At 43.1% G+C, this 18,256-nt stretch overlaps 1 protein-coding gene across 1 annotated transcript; it reads right to left on the minus strand.

Annotated features, from left to right (window-relative positions):
* Nucleotides 1-1,583: 1,583 nt before the first annotated feature.
* zgc:113531 (uncharacterized protein LOC541359 homolog) lies at nt 1,584-9,996 on the minus strand. Its single transcript, XM_039004555.1, has 3 exons — nt 9,730-9,996; nt 2,714-2,843; nt 1,584-1,771 (listed from the first exon to the last, which is right to left on the minus strand). Exons 1-3 carry the CDS (start codon nt 9,994-9,996, stop codon nt 1,584-1,586), a joined length of 585 nt encoding a protein of 194 aa, XP_038860483.1.
* Nucleotides 9,997-18,256: the final 8,260 nt, after the last annotated feature.

Consider the following 18,256-nt stretch of genomic DNA (forward strand, 5'->3'; position numbering starts at 1 on the left):
GTATTATGTCCAACCGGCCTCACAACCGCAGACCACGTGTATGGCATCGTGTGGGTAAGCGGTTTGCTGACGTCAACGTTGTGAACAGAGTGCCCCATGGTGGCGGTGGGGTTATGGTATGGAAATGCATAAGCTATGGACAAAGAACTCAATTGCATTTTATCAATGGCAATCTGAATGCACAGAGATAATGCACGGCCCCATGTCGCAAGGATCTGTACACAATTCCTGGAAGCTGAAAATGTCCCAGTTTTTCCATGGCCTACATACTCACCAGACATGCCACCCATTGAGCATGTTTTGGATGCTCTGGATCGACATGTAAGACAGAGTGTTCCAGTTCCCACCAATAGCTATCAATTTCGCACAGCCATTGAAGAGGAGTGGGACAACATTCCACAGGCCACAATCAACAGCCTGATCAACTCTTTGATCAACTCTGATCAACTCTGCCAAGGCAGCAGCCACTCTTCCTGGGATCCGGCAAAATTTAAACAGTTATATACAATTATGGGTCTCTGACATTCTGATAGTGAGTTGTTTATAGTTTACAAAACTATAATATTCATACACAACTTAATGTTTCTTACACTAGCCTTCAGCTTTCAGAACCTATTTTTTCATATCTATAATGTTCCATTCACATCAAATTCAAATGCAATGGAGATGTTATACCTAAATTAATAAAATCTTCCAATAAGTGTAACATCTGAAAATGTAGGATAGTCTCTATAATCTACATTACATCGATACAGTCCAACTAGCTTAGAAATATGCATTCACTACTTTACTGGCTTAATCCGTGTTTACAGTATACATACAGTTTAAGGAGGCAGTTGGGTCAAACTGCCCACTCCTTCAACTACATTAGGAAATGTTTTCGGCAAGGAATGTTCAAAAGATAGTTCACTCCCAAATCTAAGTTAATCAGATGTGTTTTCAGATCTTAAAAGTGGTCTAATATCAAGATGAGAATCATGAGATGGTCCCAAACCATCTGTGGTGTAGATTCAGCTATCTGCCTCCATCTCCCAAAAAATAGATAGTGCCATCGTTCCCCATTCATTTGGGATGGAGGCTTATAGTTGGAGTTTATAACATAATATATATAATATTTAGCAGACGCTTTTATCCAAAGCGACTTACAGTCATGCATGCATACGTTTTATGTATCGACAGCAGATTGTGTGGGACGTTAACTCATCTTGACATAAGACCACTTTTTAAGCATGAACAAACTTTGATTTGAGAGTGAACTGCCACTTCACAAGTTCATTAATTGATAGTCATTTGGAATAGGTTTAGGTTTAGACAAGAGAACGCAAATAGATCCACATTGGTACTACATGCTACAGTACGTCAGTTAGTATGTCTCTTCCTCTTCAAGTCCTGCTGATAACCACCTAACCTTCAGGGGAAAATCATGCTGGGGTGAAGTTTCCCCATGGTACAGATCTAGGATCAGCTTACCGTCCCCCAATCCTAACCTTAACCATTGGTGGGAGGAAATGCAAAGCTGACCAAAGATCACTGTCTAGGGGCAGCTTCACCCTACACTGGGGCAAATGACTGGTACTACTTCATCAGTTCTTCTGGCTAGCCTCTTCTGGGGTGCAGTTATGTACGCGAGAACAGGTGGCCAAGTGGTTGCCTTCCCAGTAGCCAGCGTCACCTGAGTCGTGACAGCGACACTTTGTGCAGGAGTCCACCCATACAGGTTCCACCCCTGGGATCACCTGGCTGCGGGTCAAATCCACATAGCAGTTGGGCCCTGGGGAAACACACAATCATTTCTCTTTACTTGCCATTTGGTTGTGATATTTTGCATTGTACTTCTCTTTCCATGAGGATATAACTGTCACATCTACCATAAAGAGGAGAGGGTATTTTCAGTGGAAGTTGAACTACAGACAATAAGACTTGATTAACTCTGAATTACTGTAATTGAAAAAACTATGTACACTTAATTGTGCGGTCATAGACCACCTAAAATCAAACCATGAAAGCATCTTCAACTGGCTATTTTCCAACTTGATAAACTTCCTTTTAAATAGCTATTGTGTGTCTCAGTAGAACAGGAGAGAGTGGATCGGTCATTGGTAACGGTGTGTGAAGAGCATTATTTCATGCTGATATAGTTATTCTTCCCCCACTACTTCTATTTGTTTGGATAAATGATCACATTCATACCGTATATTGCTGCTTGTGGTGCTGACAACAGTAATGTGACAAAACTAACGGCATGCATCAATCACAATAAACGGTCAATTATGAACAACTGTTTCTGCACAGAGAATAGACAATGTGAGGAATGTGAACATCATCTTCCCTGTATCTAGACTCTCTCATCTCCCTTTGCCTAGAGTAGAATCAAATAGAATGCTTCATTGTCAATAAAGAATTTGATGACCTGTGATATCGCACAGCCACTTACTGTAAGCGTGTGTGGAGAAAAAGAGGTGTTATTTGAGGGAGTTTGGCTAATTATAATTTAGGAATCATGATTATAGCTAGCTAATATTGACACTGATGGATATGCTAGCTGCTACTTAGGTGAGACATACTTAGACAAGTTCATTCTTTCCCTATTTCCCTTAATGTTCTATATCATCCACAGGAGATTACCCACTTCTCTGTCTCTCCGGGACATCTTTAAAAAATGTGTAATCCGTTCACAGGTTCTATGTAATAACCACGAGGTCAGTTCACTCACCCTCTGGGCATTCAGGGCAGCACTTCCCATTGGTGTTGACAGGGTTGACGCAGGGCGGGGGGGCACAGTCTGCCACCAGGCAGCGTGCGATGCCATCACTGTCACAGGTACACTGCTCGCACTCACTTGGCTGCCAATCACACAGAACAAAACACAGGCTGTCAGAGACAGAGGACGGTGTCCCAAATGGCACCCTATTCCTTTTATAGTGCACTACTTTTGACCAGAGGCCATAGGGGAATAGGGTGTAATTTGGCATGCAACCACAGACGTAGTCCTACCAGTGTTCTTTAGACTGCCACTGGCAGATACGGTATCACTGTTAGACATGAGCATTTGGACAGAAAATACCTCCCAAGATGTTATTTGTCATTTATTGAGACAGGGCACTCGACCAAAGACCAAGTCCATATTATGGCAAGAACAGCTCAAATAAGAAAATAGAAATGACAGTCCATCATTACTTTAAGACATGAAGGTCAGTCAGTCTGTAAAATTTCAAGAAAAAGTTTCTTCAAGTGCAGTAGCAAAAACCATCAAGTGCTATGATGAAACTGGCTCTCATGAGGACTGCCACTGAGATGCAGAGTAGGTGAATGGATGATCACCGCATTAATGGTTCCCACCGTGAAGCATGGAGGAGGAGGTGTGATGGTGTGGGGGTGCTTTGCTGGTGACACTGTCTGTGATTAATTTAGAATTCAAGGCACACTTAACCAGCATGGCTACCACAGCATTCTGCAGCGATACGCCATCCCATCTGGTTTACGCTTAGTGGGACTAAATGTGTTTTTCCACAGGACAATGACCCAACACACCTCCAGGCTGTGTAAGTGATATTTGACCAAGAAAGAGAGTGATGGAATGCTGCATCAGATGACCTGGCCTCCAGAATCCCCCGACCTCAAACCAATTGAGATGGTTTGGGATAAGTTGGATAGCTGAGTGAAGGAAAAGCAGCTAACAAGTGCTCAGCATATGTGGGAACTCCTTCAAGACTTTTGGAAAAGCATTCCAGGTGAAGCTGGTAGAGAGAATGCCAAGAGTGTGCAAAGCTGTCATTAAGGCAAAGGGTGGCTACTTTGAAAAATATAAAATATAAAATATATTCCGATTTGTTTAACACTTTTTTGTATTCTACATGATTCCATATGTGTTATTTTATAGTTTGGATGTCTTCACTATTATTCGACAATGTAGAACATAGTCAAATAAAGAAAAACCCTTGAATGAGTAGGTGTGTCCAAACTTCTGACTGGTACGGTATGTGTAATGTATGTTTTATTGTACTGAGTTCATGTAAACCGTTAACAGATGTTTTCCCCTGTCACGGTATTGGATGTTTATCAGCATCTCTGCATGTGGTTCAGATACAGAGGTTGGGTTAAATGAAGTGGAAGAAAATAACACCATGAGGCTCTGGGCTTAATGTCTCTTAGCTCATCCAGTGCTGTGTCAGAGGGCCTCTGATTATCCCCTTAGGGATCTCCCATTAACCATAATAACCTCATCAAGAGGACAATGAGCCAAGAGTAAATCTCACTGGCTTGGCTTTTCTGTTGCCAGAGTCGTTTCATATTCTAATTCATTGACTGAGGGGGTATTGCATTTCTGCTTGGCTTTGTTGGCTCTGCTTTCCTCTTTCCACTGAAGCAAAGGAGTTTATTCTTCAAGCAGGTTGAACTGTGGCTAATGATTCTGCTGATTACAGCAACAGACAACAAAGAGTTGTATGTAATCAATAGCACAGCAACCTAATCACAAACAAGAAACATAGATGCAATTAGAAACAAACAACAAATATGACTGAAGAACCCATTCAATATTATGGATGAGGACTATGAAGGAGATTATCAAAACATTTACAATGTGCCCCCAGAAGAATCTCAATATCAACTGGGTGATTTATGTCTTTATCTGTTCTCTCAATTTACATCTGCACATTTGAATAGACTGGCTGTAAATGTAGCAAGATTCAGCATTTAACAGCAGCATACTGCCTCCATGTGGCAGTATCTCCACAAGTTACAGTCCCTGTCAGTAACAGCTTTTCAGCTACTAACCTAATTGAGCAGGTGTAAAATAAACCAGCTATACTGTATCCAAACAAGATGGCGTAGCAGTCAGAAATTTTTGTCTTCGTCTTGTCGTGTCACGTGTATATATCTTTTTATATCTTTTTTCTTTGCGTATATTTTTAAAATATTATTCTTAACCTCAACTTCAACATAATCTCCTGCAATCCGCCTCACTCAATGTGGTATGGATCTGCTATTTTCTTTACTTTTGAACTGGAACCCCCAACAGAAGCTAGCCAGCTAACTAGTTACTAGCTAGTAGTCAGCTAGCCACTGCTAGCGGTCATCAGCTAACCTTTAGCCCGAACAACTCTTGCCAGTCTGCACAGCGTGATTCAAACCAGAGCAAATCGTACTTATTTTTCTCCATATCTCCGGATTTGTACCGCAAGCTCTGAACCTTTTGTCCTGGATCATTGCAGCTAGCTGCTATCCGAGTGGTCACTCCTGGCTAACATCTCTGTCCCAAAACAAGAACCAATTAGCCTGGAGCTAGCCTTTGCTAGGCCCATCTCCCGGCTAGCCGAAGAGGTCCATCAGCCACTCCTTGGGCTACAATACCTATTTTACTGCCGACACGGAGCCCCGCCGATTCATCACGACTGGACTACCGATGTAATCTGCCCAAGGGGGTTTTTCAACTGGCTCCTCCGTCGCGATGTCCCCTGAATGCCCATCTTCTAGCCTGCTAGCCGCGGCCCGCTAGCTGTCTAGAGCATATTGGACTGTTAGCTGAAGAGGCCCATCGGACAAATTCTTTGGCCACTTTACCTATTTTGCCAATTGGTCTGGACGCTTTTATCACACGGAGCCCTGCTGATCCATCACGACTGATCTGCCGACAGTAACAGCACGAGAGGGCTACAAGAGACTTCTTCCGTCGCTACGTCCCTCATTCTTCTTCTGCTAGCTTGCTAGCCCCGGCCCGCTAGCTGTCTGAATCGCCGTGTCTCCAGCCCGCTGAGCTACTCACTGGACCCCTATGATCACTCGACTACGCATGCCTCTCCCTAATGTAAATATGCCTTGTCCTTTTCTGTTTTGGTTAGTGATTATTGCCTTATTTCACTGTAGAGCCTCTAGCCCTGCTCAATACGCCTTAGCTAACCCTTTAGTTCCACCTCCCACACATGCGTTGACCTCACCTGGTTTAAATGATGTTTCTAGAGACAATATCTCTCTCATCGTCACTCAATGCATAGGTTTACCTCCACTGTATTCACATCATACCATTCCTTTGTCTGTACATTATGCCTTGAATCTATTCTACCGTGCCCGGAAACCTGCTCCTTTTACTCTCTGTTCCGAACGTACTAGACAACCAGTTCTTATAGCCTTTAGCCGTACCCCCCACAGCAACTTGCCCAAGCCTCCCCCATTTCTCCTTCACCCAAATCCAGATAGCTGATTTTCTGAAAGAGCTACACAATCTTGACCCCTACAAATCAGTCGGGCTAGACAATCTGGACTCTCTACTTCTAAAATTATCCGCTGAAATTGTTGCAACCCCTATTACTAGCCTGTTCAACCTCTCTTTCGTATCGTCTGAGATCCCCAAAGATTGGAAAGCTGTCGTGGTCATCCCCCTCTTCAACGGGGGAGACACTCTAGACCCAAACTGCTACAGACCTATATCTATCCTACCCTGCCTTTCTAAGGTCTTCGAAAGCCAAGTTAACAAACAGATCACCGACTATTTCGAATCCCACCGTACCTTCTCCACTATGCAATCTGGTTTCCGAGCTGGTCATGGGTGCACATCAGCCACGCTCAAGGTCCTAAACGATATCATGACCGCGATCGATAAGAGACAATGCTGTGCAGCCGTATTCATTGACCTGGCCAAGGCTTTTGACTCTGTAAATCACCACATTCTTATCAGCAGACTCAACAGCCTTGGTTTCTCAAATGACTGCCTCGCCTGGTTCAGCAACTAATTCTCAGACAGAGTTCAGTGTGTCAAATCAGAGGGCCTGTTGTCCGGACCTCTGGCAGTCTCTATGGGGGTGCCACAGGGTTCAATTCTCGAGCCGACTCTCTTTTCTGTATACATCAATGATGTTGCTCTTGCTGCTGGTGATTCTCTGATCCACCTCTATGCAGACGACACCATTCTGTATACTTCTGGCCCTTCTTTGGACACTGAGTTAACTAACCTTCAGACAAGCTTCAATGCCATACAACTCTCCTTCCGTGGCCTCCAACTGCTCTTAAATGCAAGTAAAACTAAATGCATGCTCTTCAACCGATCGCTGCCCACCTGCCCGCCCATCCAGCATCACAACTCTGGACGGTTCTGACTTAGAATATGTGGACAACTACAAATACCTAGGTGTTTGGTTAGACTGTAAACTCTCCTTCCAGACTCACATCAAGCATCTCCAATCCCAAAGTTAAATCTAGAATCGGCTTCCTATTTCGCAACAAAGCCTCCTTCACTCATGCTGCCAAACATACCCTCGTAAAACTGACTGTCCTACCGATCCTCGACTTTGGCGATGTAATTTACAAAATAGCCTCCAACACTCTACTCAGCAAATTGGATGCAGTCTATCACAGTGCCATCCGTTTTGTCACCAAAGCCCCATATACTACCCACCACTGCGACCTATATGCTCTCGTTGGCTGGCCCTCGCTTCATATTCATCGCCAAACCCACTGGCTCCAGGTCATCTATAAGTCTCTGCTAGGTAAAGCCCCGCCTTATCTCAGCTCACTGGTAACCATAGCAGCACTCACCCGTAGCACGCGCTCCAGCAGGTATAATTCACTGGTCACCCCCAAAGCCAACTCTTCCTTTGGCCGCCTTTCCTTCCAGTTCTCTGCTGCCAATGACTGGAACTAACTGCAAAAATCACTGAAGCTGGAGACTCATATTTCCCTCACTAACTTTAAGCACCAGCTGTCAGAGCAGCTCACAGATCACTGCACCTGTACACAGCCCATCTGTAAATAGCCCATCCAACTACCTCATCCCCATACTGTTATTTATTTGATTTATTTTGCTCCTTTGCACCCCAGTATCTTTACTTGCACACTCATCTTCTGCACATCTATCTTCTGCACATCTATCACTCCAGTGTTTAATTGCTATATTGTAATTATTTCGCCACTATGGCCTATTTATTGCCTTACCCCCCTTATCCTACCTCATTTGCACACACTGTATATAAACTTTTTCTATTCTATTATTGACTGTATGTTTGTTTATTCCATGTGTAACTCTGTGTTGTTGTTTGTGTCGCACTGCTTTGCTTTATCTTGGCCAGGTCGCAGTTGTAAATGAGAACTTGTTCTCAACTGGCCTACCTGGTTAAATAAAGGTGTGAAAAAATAATAACAATAATAAAAGACGACCATTAGGCCTTTATAGCAGTAGTGGTAGTTCTACAACAAACCACTGGGTAGGGCAAATTATCCATATTCGAAATTTCATCAGCATGCAGTGCCAAAAACAGCCCGACACCCAGATATGTTTCAGTAAAGACAATACTATAAAACATACTGCTGGGTGAGTTATTCTAGGCCATACACTACATGACCAAAAGTATGTGGACACCTGCTCATCAAACATCTCATTCCAAAATCCTGGGCATTAATATGTCCCCCTTTGCTGCCATAACAGCCTCCCTCCACTCCTCTGTGAAGGCTTTCCACTAGATGTTGGAACATTGCCGTGGGGACTTGTTTCCATTCAGGCACAAGAGCATTACTGAAGTCAGGCACTGATGTTGGGTGATTAGGCCTGGCTCACAGTCGGCGTTCCAATTCATCCCAAAGGTGTTCGATGGAGTTAAGTTCAGGGCTCTGTGCAGGCCAGTCAAGTTCTTCCTCACTGACCTCAACAAACCATTTCTGTATGGACCTCGCTTGTGCACGGGAGCATTGTCATGCTGAAACAAGAAAGAGCCTTACCCAAACTGTTGCCACAAAGTTGGAAGCACAGAATCATCTAGAATGTCATTGTATGCTGTAGTGTTAAGATGTCCCTTCACTGGAACTAAGGGGCTTAGCCTGAACCATGAAAGACAGTCCAAGACCATTATTCTTCCACCACCAAACTTTACAGTTGGCACTATGCATTCGGGCAGGTAGCGTTCTCCTGGCATCAGCCAAACCCAGATTTGTCTGTCGGACTGCCAGATGGTGAAGCGTGATTCATCACTCCAGAAAATGCATTTCCACTGCTCCAGAATCCAATGGCGGCAAGCTTTACACCACTCCAGCCTTTGCTTGGCATTGCTCATGGTGATCTTAGTCTTGTGTGCAGCTGCTCGGCCATGGAAACTCATTTCATGAAGCTCCTGACAAACAGTTTTTGTGCTGATGATTTTTACGAATTACATGCTTCAGCACTCAGCGGTCCTGTTCTGTGAGCTTATGTGGCCTACCACTTTGCGGCTGAGCGGATGTCGCTCCTAGATGTTTCCACTTCACAATGACAGCACTTACAGTTGACCAGAGCAACTCAAAATTTTACTAACTGACCTGTCGAAATGGTGGCATCTTATAACAGTGCCACTCTTCAGTAAGGCCATTCTACTGCCAATGTTTGTCCATGGAGATTGCATGGCTGTGTGCTCGATTTTATACACCTGTCAGCAACGTGTGGCTGAAATAGCCGAATCCACTAATTTGATTGGGTGTATATATAGTGTATAACAAGAGAATTGTGAACAGGAAATGAAATACCTTACTTTTGAATAACATCTCCAAAGTTTGGAGTGTGTATTTGCGCACAGACAGACTTTGGAGCGCCGCCTTCAGGAGGTAGCAGAACGACCATCATGACAGTAAGAGGAAAATCAATATACATCAGTCAACTCAATAGACATTTGAGAAGTAAATGACAACCCAGAAATATTATTTTTATTAATTCGAGAAAAAGATTCACCTGATCATATCGTGCCAAGTACGGCAATATTTATTGTAGCCTACCTGGAAGTTTTGTCCCAGTTCGTACACCTCTCCCCGGTACTCACAGCCTATATTCTCACATCTTGGGCAGCAATCAGTGGGATAGTGGCTGACATGGATGCAAGCGGTGGGCAAAGAGGTGCATTCCGTCCGTGCACAAGAAGACCCCTCTGTGGTGCATTCACACTGCGTGCAATGGTCTGAGTCTAAAAAATACCATTCTCCTACATAGTAGACGCTGCTGTTTGCATCACAGGTGTTCTCCTGTCCAGCCACAGAGAAAGCCATTCCGACCTGGACCCAGAACAGTAGAGACATCACGGAACGCATAATCCCCATCGAATAGTGCTTATTTGAAAACATTTTCATGACCAAAAAAACTATTAAAAAATACTAAAAGATTGTGTTTCAGTGTCCACGATTTTAAAATTCCAAAATGTGCTTTAGTGTTTATGGTTATAGAGCAATATCTGCCACACTGTTGCAGAATATAACATCCTCACAACATTTCTTCAGATGTCCTAGCCTAAAACTTTTCTATGGTAATGTTCTCGACTCCCGGTCTTTCACAGATCAGAGGCAGAAACTTGCAGAGGGAAAGTTATTACGCCTCTATGTGGGTTATGTTACAATTCACACGTGACAACCTAGTCTAGTGCACATACTCTGCTCTTCCGTCAACTGTCTGTGAGCTATAGCGTCAAATTATGAGAAGGGGTTTTCCCCTACAGAAATAACTGTTATTCATTGTCTAGACAATATTTGAACTGCTTTGAGATAATATTAACTTATTTTTTATCGTACCATTTTATGAATTAACAGATTAATTAATATAAATGTGGTTGTTATATAGATAATACTTCTTGTTTGACTTTGTATTGTAATGACCTGACAAGATCATAAATGAACAATTGTCCAGACAGAGGCTTGAGTTTGCGAATTGACGGTTTATTAAACCAACTTTACACAGGCTACTGTTTGGGCCGTAGCACACGCCAAATAAATGACAGATAACCCACAAGCCAATCGTGACCTTCTCTTGTGAAGCCCAGACGTAAAGAGGGAGAACAAAGGCTAAACCTGGTCTTAACTTCCAATGCTCCATCCCCCTGCCCAACCCCCCTCCACGCCACTCCGCCAACCGCCAGGATGCCCGGCATCAGAACATTCCAGGCATTCCCGTGATTGGCAGATAGCAGGTTGATTGGCATGTCGGACCCCGCGAACACTGGGTACTGGTCAGTACAACATAACCACCTACTAGCCTAACACATAACACACAGCTGTCTGTGCGGGTCGCTACAGTATTCAATCTTGGTAATGACATTTGAAAGTAAAAATAAATAAAAATGCAGCCTATTATATTAAGCAGTAATAATGTTCTCATGGATTTTCACGCCCAAAATTTAACTTTTTAACATTTTATTTACATTAGCCTTGTGTTAGAAATAGTTTATTCCAAGACGAGGTAGAGGGAGAGTGATCTCGCGATATTTCTGCCTTGGCGACAAGAACGCTTACACTGGAAACAGAAAGCAACAAGGTAAGTTTACTATTTTTATTTAGTAGCATGTTAGTTCCTCTGAACAGTTGTAAAATGTAGAATTTAAGCACAAATGTAACTTGCATTAAATAACTAAGTGAATGGTGTTACTGAGACGCTGGACGTTCTTGTAAATGCCCTTATTCTAGACAAACTAGCTAGCTAACATTACCCAATTCCAGTTAACGTTAGCTACCAATGCCAGGCAATTGAGGCAACAAACCCACGCTAGCATCCTTGTTGCAAACCGGCTAGGACGCAACATACTTATAGCCCAGACATACAGTATTTCACTGACTACTTGAAATGATTCCCTCTGTTATACCTTTCAACTTCTAGATAAAGTTCCTCATGGAAGAAACCGAATGTCCACAATCAGTGTGGAATATTATCGTGGAGCATGTCCCAGAGTCAGAGCTCTCAGAGATCCGGGTCCTTCTTGGAGATGCTCTGATTGACATATACACAGAGATGTATTCAGAGGTAAGGACCAACACATCTCTGTAATGATTGATAGCTGAGCATGAGCATTGTTCCAAACATCTGAATTTAGGTAGCAATCAACAATAGCTGAAATTAACACTTGGCCCCAAAAAAAGGGTGGAATACAATCGAACAAAAATAGATGAGGTGAAACTATGGACATGCCACCTTTACAGGCAAATCACGAGAAGGCATTTGTAGTCTTTGAAGTAGCTCTAGTTTAGCTGCATTACATGAGTGAGGCTATACATACAGCAATTTAAGACTAGATCCTCAGATTGTTCCAAAACAACACACTCACTGTAGTAGCCCTTGAGACTCTCTTTAGGCCTACGCACTGTTTGTTCTGGAGCCAACTACTTCTGAAGATGGTATTAAGTAGCCTACAACAGCTCAAAACAGGGACAGGAAAGCTGTCAGCCAAAAATGCTACACATATTTTTCATAATATTATACCAGACTGGGTGGGAAATTACAGCTCCATTAAAAATGCAGGAATAACTTAAAATGGATTGGATAATGTTGAGTTCATATTCAAAAAGGGAAAAGAACTACGTTTGAAACCACACATTTCCTGTCTAGGTCATCATACAGGTATGTTCTGATAGGGGCAATGGTTTTAATATCCATACTAGCTTAATTAGTTCCATATTAGTTCAATAGTGTAATTACATTCAAACTATACAGGCCAAATCGCTAATAGAAGGAGACCACTGGAATAGAGTGAATAGAGCATGCATATGACACAGGCCCTCAAATTAGCTAAGCAAGTCAGGGGACCAATAAAGGGGTTGAGAGGGCTAACCCTGTCTTGTTGCAAAGACCATTAAAGGGAAAGGGATACCTAGTCAGTAGTACAACTGAATGCCTTCAACTGAAATGTGTCTTCGGCATTTAACCCAACCCCTCTGAATCAGAGAGGTGCGGGGGGCTGCCATAATCGACATCCACGTCTTCGGCGCCCGGGGAACAGTGGGTTAACTGCCTTGCTCAGGGGCAGAACATCAGATTTTTATCTTGTCAGCTCAGGGATACAATCCAGCAACCTTTCGGTTACTGGCCCAACACTCTAACCACTAGGCTACCTGCATTATGAACATATACCGAGTATACTGTATAAAACAGTATGACATTCCATGGCATAGATGACATGACCAGGTGAATCCAGGTGAAAGCTATTATCCCTTATTGGTGTAACTTGTTAAAACCACTTCAATCAGTGTAGATGAAGGGGAAGAGACAGGTTAAAGAAGGATTTTTAAGTCTTGAGACAATTAAGAAATTGATTGTGTATGTGTGCCATTCAGAGGGGGAACGGACAAGACAAAAGATTTAAGATGCCTTTGAACGTGGTAGTAGGTTCCATGCGCAGCAGTTTGAGTGTATCAAGAACTGCAACGCTGCTGGGTTTTTCATGCTCAACAGTTTCCTGTGTGTATCAAGAATGGTGCACCACCCAATGGACATCCAGCCAACTTGACACAACTGTGGGAAGCATTGGAGTCAACATGGGCTAGCATCCCTGTGGAATGCTTTCGACACCTTGTAGTCCATGCCCTGACAAATTTAGGCTGTTCTGAGGACAAAAGGGAGTGCAACTTAATATTAAGAAGGTGTTCTTAATGTTTTGTACATTAGGTTCAAGACTCTTTAGATATCCAGGAAGGACTTAATATTTCTAGTAAGTATTAGAACGTAGCCCTATTCACACAACAAGCTTTACATTTCCCTCATTCATTTTGTTTAGCTTTCTGCCCTGTAGTAAATGAATGCTTTCCCTCAGCGTTAGATCTCTAGATGAGAATCATAGTAATACTACCCAGACTGGCCTTCTCTCCATCAAGGTCACCATTGTTTGAAGCAGTTCAGAGAAAGGTAGCCAGCTCCTTTCAAGTTTAACACAGGATATGACACAAGACATGTTTTCTTGGATCTCTGCCAAACCATGTGGGTTTGAGCTATCATGTTTTCCGGACATTGGTAATGCCCGAGTCACTGGGTATGGTATAAGGTACAGTCAATGTTTGGTTTCTTAATGGATAGCATGAAAAAGCAATCATTAGTTTTTTAATAAAGAAAAAAACATACTTAGCCTATTTCAATTGTTTATCACATTCAACCTCTTCAATCTACATGTTGAAGTGAAGTTAACAACAACAATATGGCATTAACCCAGTTTAACTGCACTGGAGTTCCTCCCCCATTTCCTCTGATGGGTTTCACTTGGAGATTTACAAAGCAATGAACAGCTTGTTACTGTTGTTAGCATCCTGGGGGCTCACACCATAAACACCTAAGTGGAGAATGGCTGGCTGGGGCATTACAGGAAGCAGTGTGTGGCTGCCTGGCCGGAATTCAGCTAGACATAGTGGTAGTGTGTGTGCAAAACACTGGGATCGACCGTGTTTAAAGTTCTCCTCTGGACAGCAGTGGGCTTTGAAGTTGTCCTCTCCATGGAGCATAGGAAGTGAAGGTCAGGGACCAGGTGTAGAAAACGTTAAAAGACTCCAGACTCTTCTTTACCAGCGCTGTGTCTCTACCACAGGCCAGACTATTTGCTTCACTTTTTCTCTTTTCTCTTTTTCTTTCTGTCTGGCTTAGGGGTGCAAAGGGAGGGTATATTACTGGAAACTATCAAAGTTTACCAGTAAACTACCAGAATTTTGGTATTTTTCAAGGACATCTAGTGGCCATTTTGGGTTCTTCAGATTATCACAGGTGTCTATAATTATCTCTGGCCCTATGTGTGGCCTTAGCACATGTAAAATATATAATTAAATAAGATGATTTTTAGAATGACAATGCTGTAAAACATTCTGAATATAAACCATTAACTTAGTGAATTGGTGTTTAATATGAGTGTTTCAGCATGAATTATTATTATTTTTTCACACTTTGATTTATTTTACATTGCCAATATGTATTTGTTGTAAAACTATTGGCAGTTGTGAACATAGTCAATAGTTGGAAGAGTTGCAGAGTTGATCAAAATAATGCCATTATTGATTAGATAATATTTTCAATAATTAGTGTAATGAACACGATGGGAGACCGAGAGCTGGTTTCAAGCGTAGGGCGCAGCAGGTGTTTATTGGAAAGGACCACAGGAAGAGGCAGGTAGCTGGGTCCAGGGGCAGGCAGAAGGTCAAACACAGGGAGTCCAAAAAGGCAACAGTACAGGCAGGGGCAAGGCTAGTAACATAGTCCGGGAGATCAGGCAATAGGTTGATAACAGGAAATCCGATAGGCTAAAGTACAGGCAGGGAATAGGCAAAAGGTGTCGTTAGTGAGGCAGACAAAAACTATCATACACGGGAGGAGTAAATCACAGGAATAACAGCGCTCCGAATAGAAGTGTGTCACAAAACAAACAATACCTCACAGTGATGGGGGCAAAGAACTGAACTAAATAGTGTGTGATAATCACATACAGGTGTGTGAACAGGTGATTAGAATTCAGGTGATTGGGATCTGGAGAGTGAGCTGCGTTCAGGGGATCTGCGTGTTTGAGAGTGTGAGCTGGAAAGTGGGCTGGAAAGTGAGATGCGTTCAGGGGATCTACGTGTTTGAGAGTGAGTTGGAAGCAGACGTTACAATTAGGCTATTTCCTATTGAAACATATGGTCTATCTACTAGAAACTCATGGACAATATGGATACAGATATAAAAAATGTATACTGTATGTATGTGAATATATTAAAGTTATTCAAGTATAAATTACCATTGCCATAATTACAAAAATTACTGAAGTTTCTGGTAACTTTAGTAAATTACTGGTATCTTTGCAACCCTAGTCTGGCTACAGTTTTACTACACTTTATATTTTTCCAGCAGTAGCCACTTTAGGGCCCAGAACTAAATAGAACACGTCCATTATAGGATGTCTATGGGCCAGGGTCTCAATTGAATATCATGTACATTTCGCAGGTCTTTCTGATACTGTATCTCATCATTCATAATGACTCATCGCTCTTTATTGTAAGCCTAAAGTTACACAGCGTTGTCTCCTGATGTCCTATCCCATGTCTCCCCATGTTTCCTACTGCCAGGTCACTATGTGGCAGCAGATTTGGCAGACGTTGCGCCTTAAACAGGGTAACAGGCTGAAGGCCCCTCGCTCCCCCCTGGCTGACCCCCCTGCTATCAAGGAGCTGCTGAAAGCTGAGATCCAACTGCTGCTGGCCACCGTGAGAGAGAGAGCAGCCCAGGAGGGCAGGTGAGGAGAAGACTCCTGTGTGATTTCAAAAAAGACTCAACTCCTATACATCCTAAATGGCACCCTATTCCCTATATAGTGCACAACTTTTGACCAGAGCCCATAGCGCTCTGGTCAAAAGTAGTGCACTATGTTGGGAATTGGGTGCCATTTGGGACAAAGACCATTACTATGCATTTACAATGCAGTTTCTTAAGTCCTACGTAACAACAACATGTTTATGGCCTATTAATCATTGTTGCCAACTTGTTTGAATATCAGCACAAGAAGCCCTGGAAGAAAATACTATTATAACGCTGTGGGCGTTCCTTCCCCTTCCTTTTGTTGTTTTCTCTTCACGTTGGAATTGATAAAGCATTCATTACATTGTCTTACACCAACACTTCTTCTTACATCATGATGTTTGATTAGCCTAATACTTGAATTTTTGGGATAAAAATATGTTAACATTTTCATACATCAGACAGAGGACCAAGGAGAACGTGACGTTGTTGGGATGGATGTCTGTGGATCTTGAGAACGTGACGTTGTTGGGTTGGATGTTTGTGGATCTTGTTTCCCAGGCCATGCTTCTTCTCCCTGTCTTTCTCTTCCTTTCTGTCTTTGTTAGTTCCAGGTGATAAATGTTCAGACCCCATTAGAACCATCGAGACTTTTATTTCCACTGGAAAAGGGTTGGGCCTAGTAATTAGAACAAAGTATAGGGAATGGAAAGGGCATACCTAATCAGTTGCACAACTGAATGTATTCAACTGAAATGTGTCTTCCGCATTTAACCCAACCCCTCTGAATCATAGAGGTGCGGGGGGCAGCCTAAATCAACGTCCACATCATTGACGCCCGGGAAGCTGTTGTTGGGGGTTAACTGTCTAGCTCAAGGGCAGAACGCCAAATTCGTTCCATCTTGCCAGCTCGGGGATTTGAACCAGCAACCTTTCGGTTACTGGCCTTATGCTCTTAACCGCTAGGCTACCTGCCGCCCCACTAGAAGATAGTAGAAGATAATGTCACAAAATGTCTGTAAATCTCCTACATTAAAGTACTGTTCTATACTGTGTAGCCTAAAGGAACAAGCCTCCCAGATTTGATTGGACTTTGTATGCCAAATGTGAGCCCCTATTTTTATACCTCCCACCCAACAATAGTCCTGCATCCGGATGAGCCCGTTTTGTTGCACCCGGAAGAGCCTGTTTTGTTGCACCCGGAAGAGCCTGTTTTGTTGCACCCGGATGAGCCCGTTTTGTTGCACCCGGATGAGCCCGTTTTGTTGCACCCGGATGAGCCCGTTTTGTTGCACCCGGATGAGCCCGTTTTGTTGCACCCGGATGAGCCCGTTTTGTTGCACCCGGATGAGCCCGTTTTGTTGCACCCGGATGAGCCCGTTTTGTTGCACCCGGATGAGCCCGTTTTGTTGCACCCGGATGAGCCCGTTTTGTTGCACCCGGATGAGCCTGTTCTGTTGCACCCGGATGAGCCTGTTTTGTGCAACAAAAAGCAGTAATTTACAGGTACCTATGTGAAGGAAGGCCTTTCCATCTCTCAGCAACCGGTAGGAGGCTCTGAAGAATGTAGCTCTGACTCAACTCTGCCCATATAATTACAATTTTGTGACTTTTTGGGGGGAGAAATCAAACAATTACTGAAGATTGATTCCAATTTATGTGATGCACCAGTTCAGTATTTTGGCAGGGGCTATCTCACAAAAATCTAATTCATAGCTGTATTGTAAGATAAAATCAGACCACCTTATCTTCAACATCAGATTTTGCTGAGACTATGCGACTATTCAAGGGTATTCTAGGAATGTGTATCCTTTTTATAGTTGTTGAAATTCTGAACCAAATCCAACCATTGAGGGATTATTTCACTTAAAACAAACCCCGGTGGCACTTACAGTCCTGTGTACAGATCAACGAGGTGATGCAAAGACTTTGGGTATCAGTGCCATGTTAAGCCTGCTGCCACGTTATACTTTGAACATTTGCCCAGTTCCAACCACCCTGCTGCCTGCCGGTTGGTCCTGTTGGTGTCTGCCTCTGCCCTGTGTTTGTGGTTGTGTCCCAAATGGAACCCTATCCCCTACATAGTCTAGGGCTCTGGTCAAGAGTAGTGCACTATGGCTGTGTTTACACAGGCAGCCCAATTCTGATCTTTTTTTCACTCATTGGTCTTTTGCCCAATCGGATCAGCTCTGGAAAATTTTTGATGTGAAAAGATCTGATGTGATTGGTCAAAAGACTAATTAGTGGAACAAATATCAGAATTGGGCTGCATGTGGGATGCCTAGTCAGTTGGGAGTAGGGTGC

This window comes from Salvelinus namaycush, chromosome 11 (genome assembly GCF_016432855.1).
Source record: "Salvelinus namaycush isolate Seneca chromosome 11, SaNama_1.0, whole genome shotgun sequence".
NCBI lineage: Eukaryota > Metazoa > Chordata > Actinopteri > Salmoniformes > Salmonidae > Salvelinus > Salvelinus namaycush.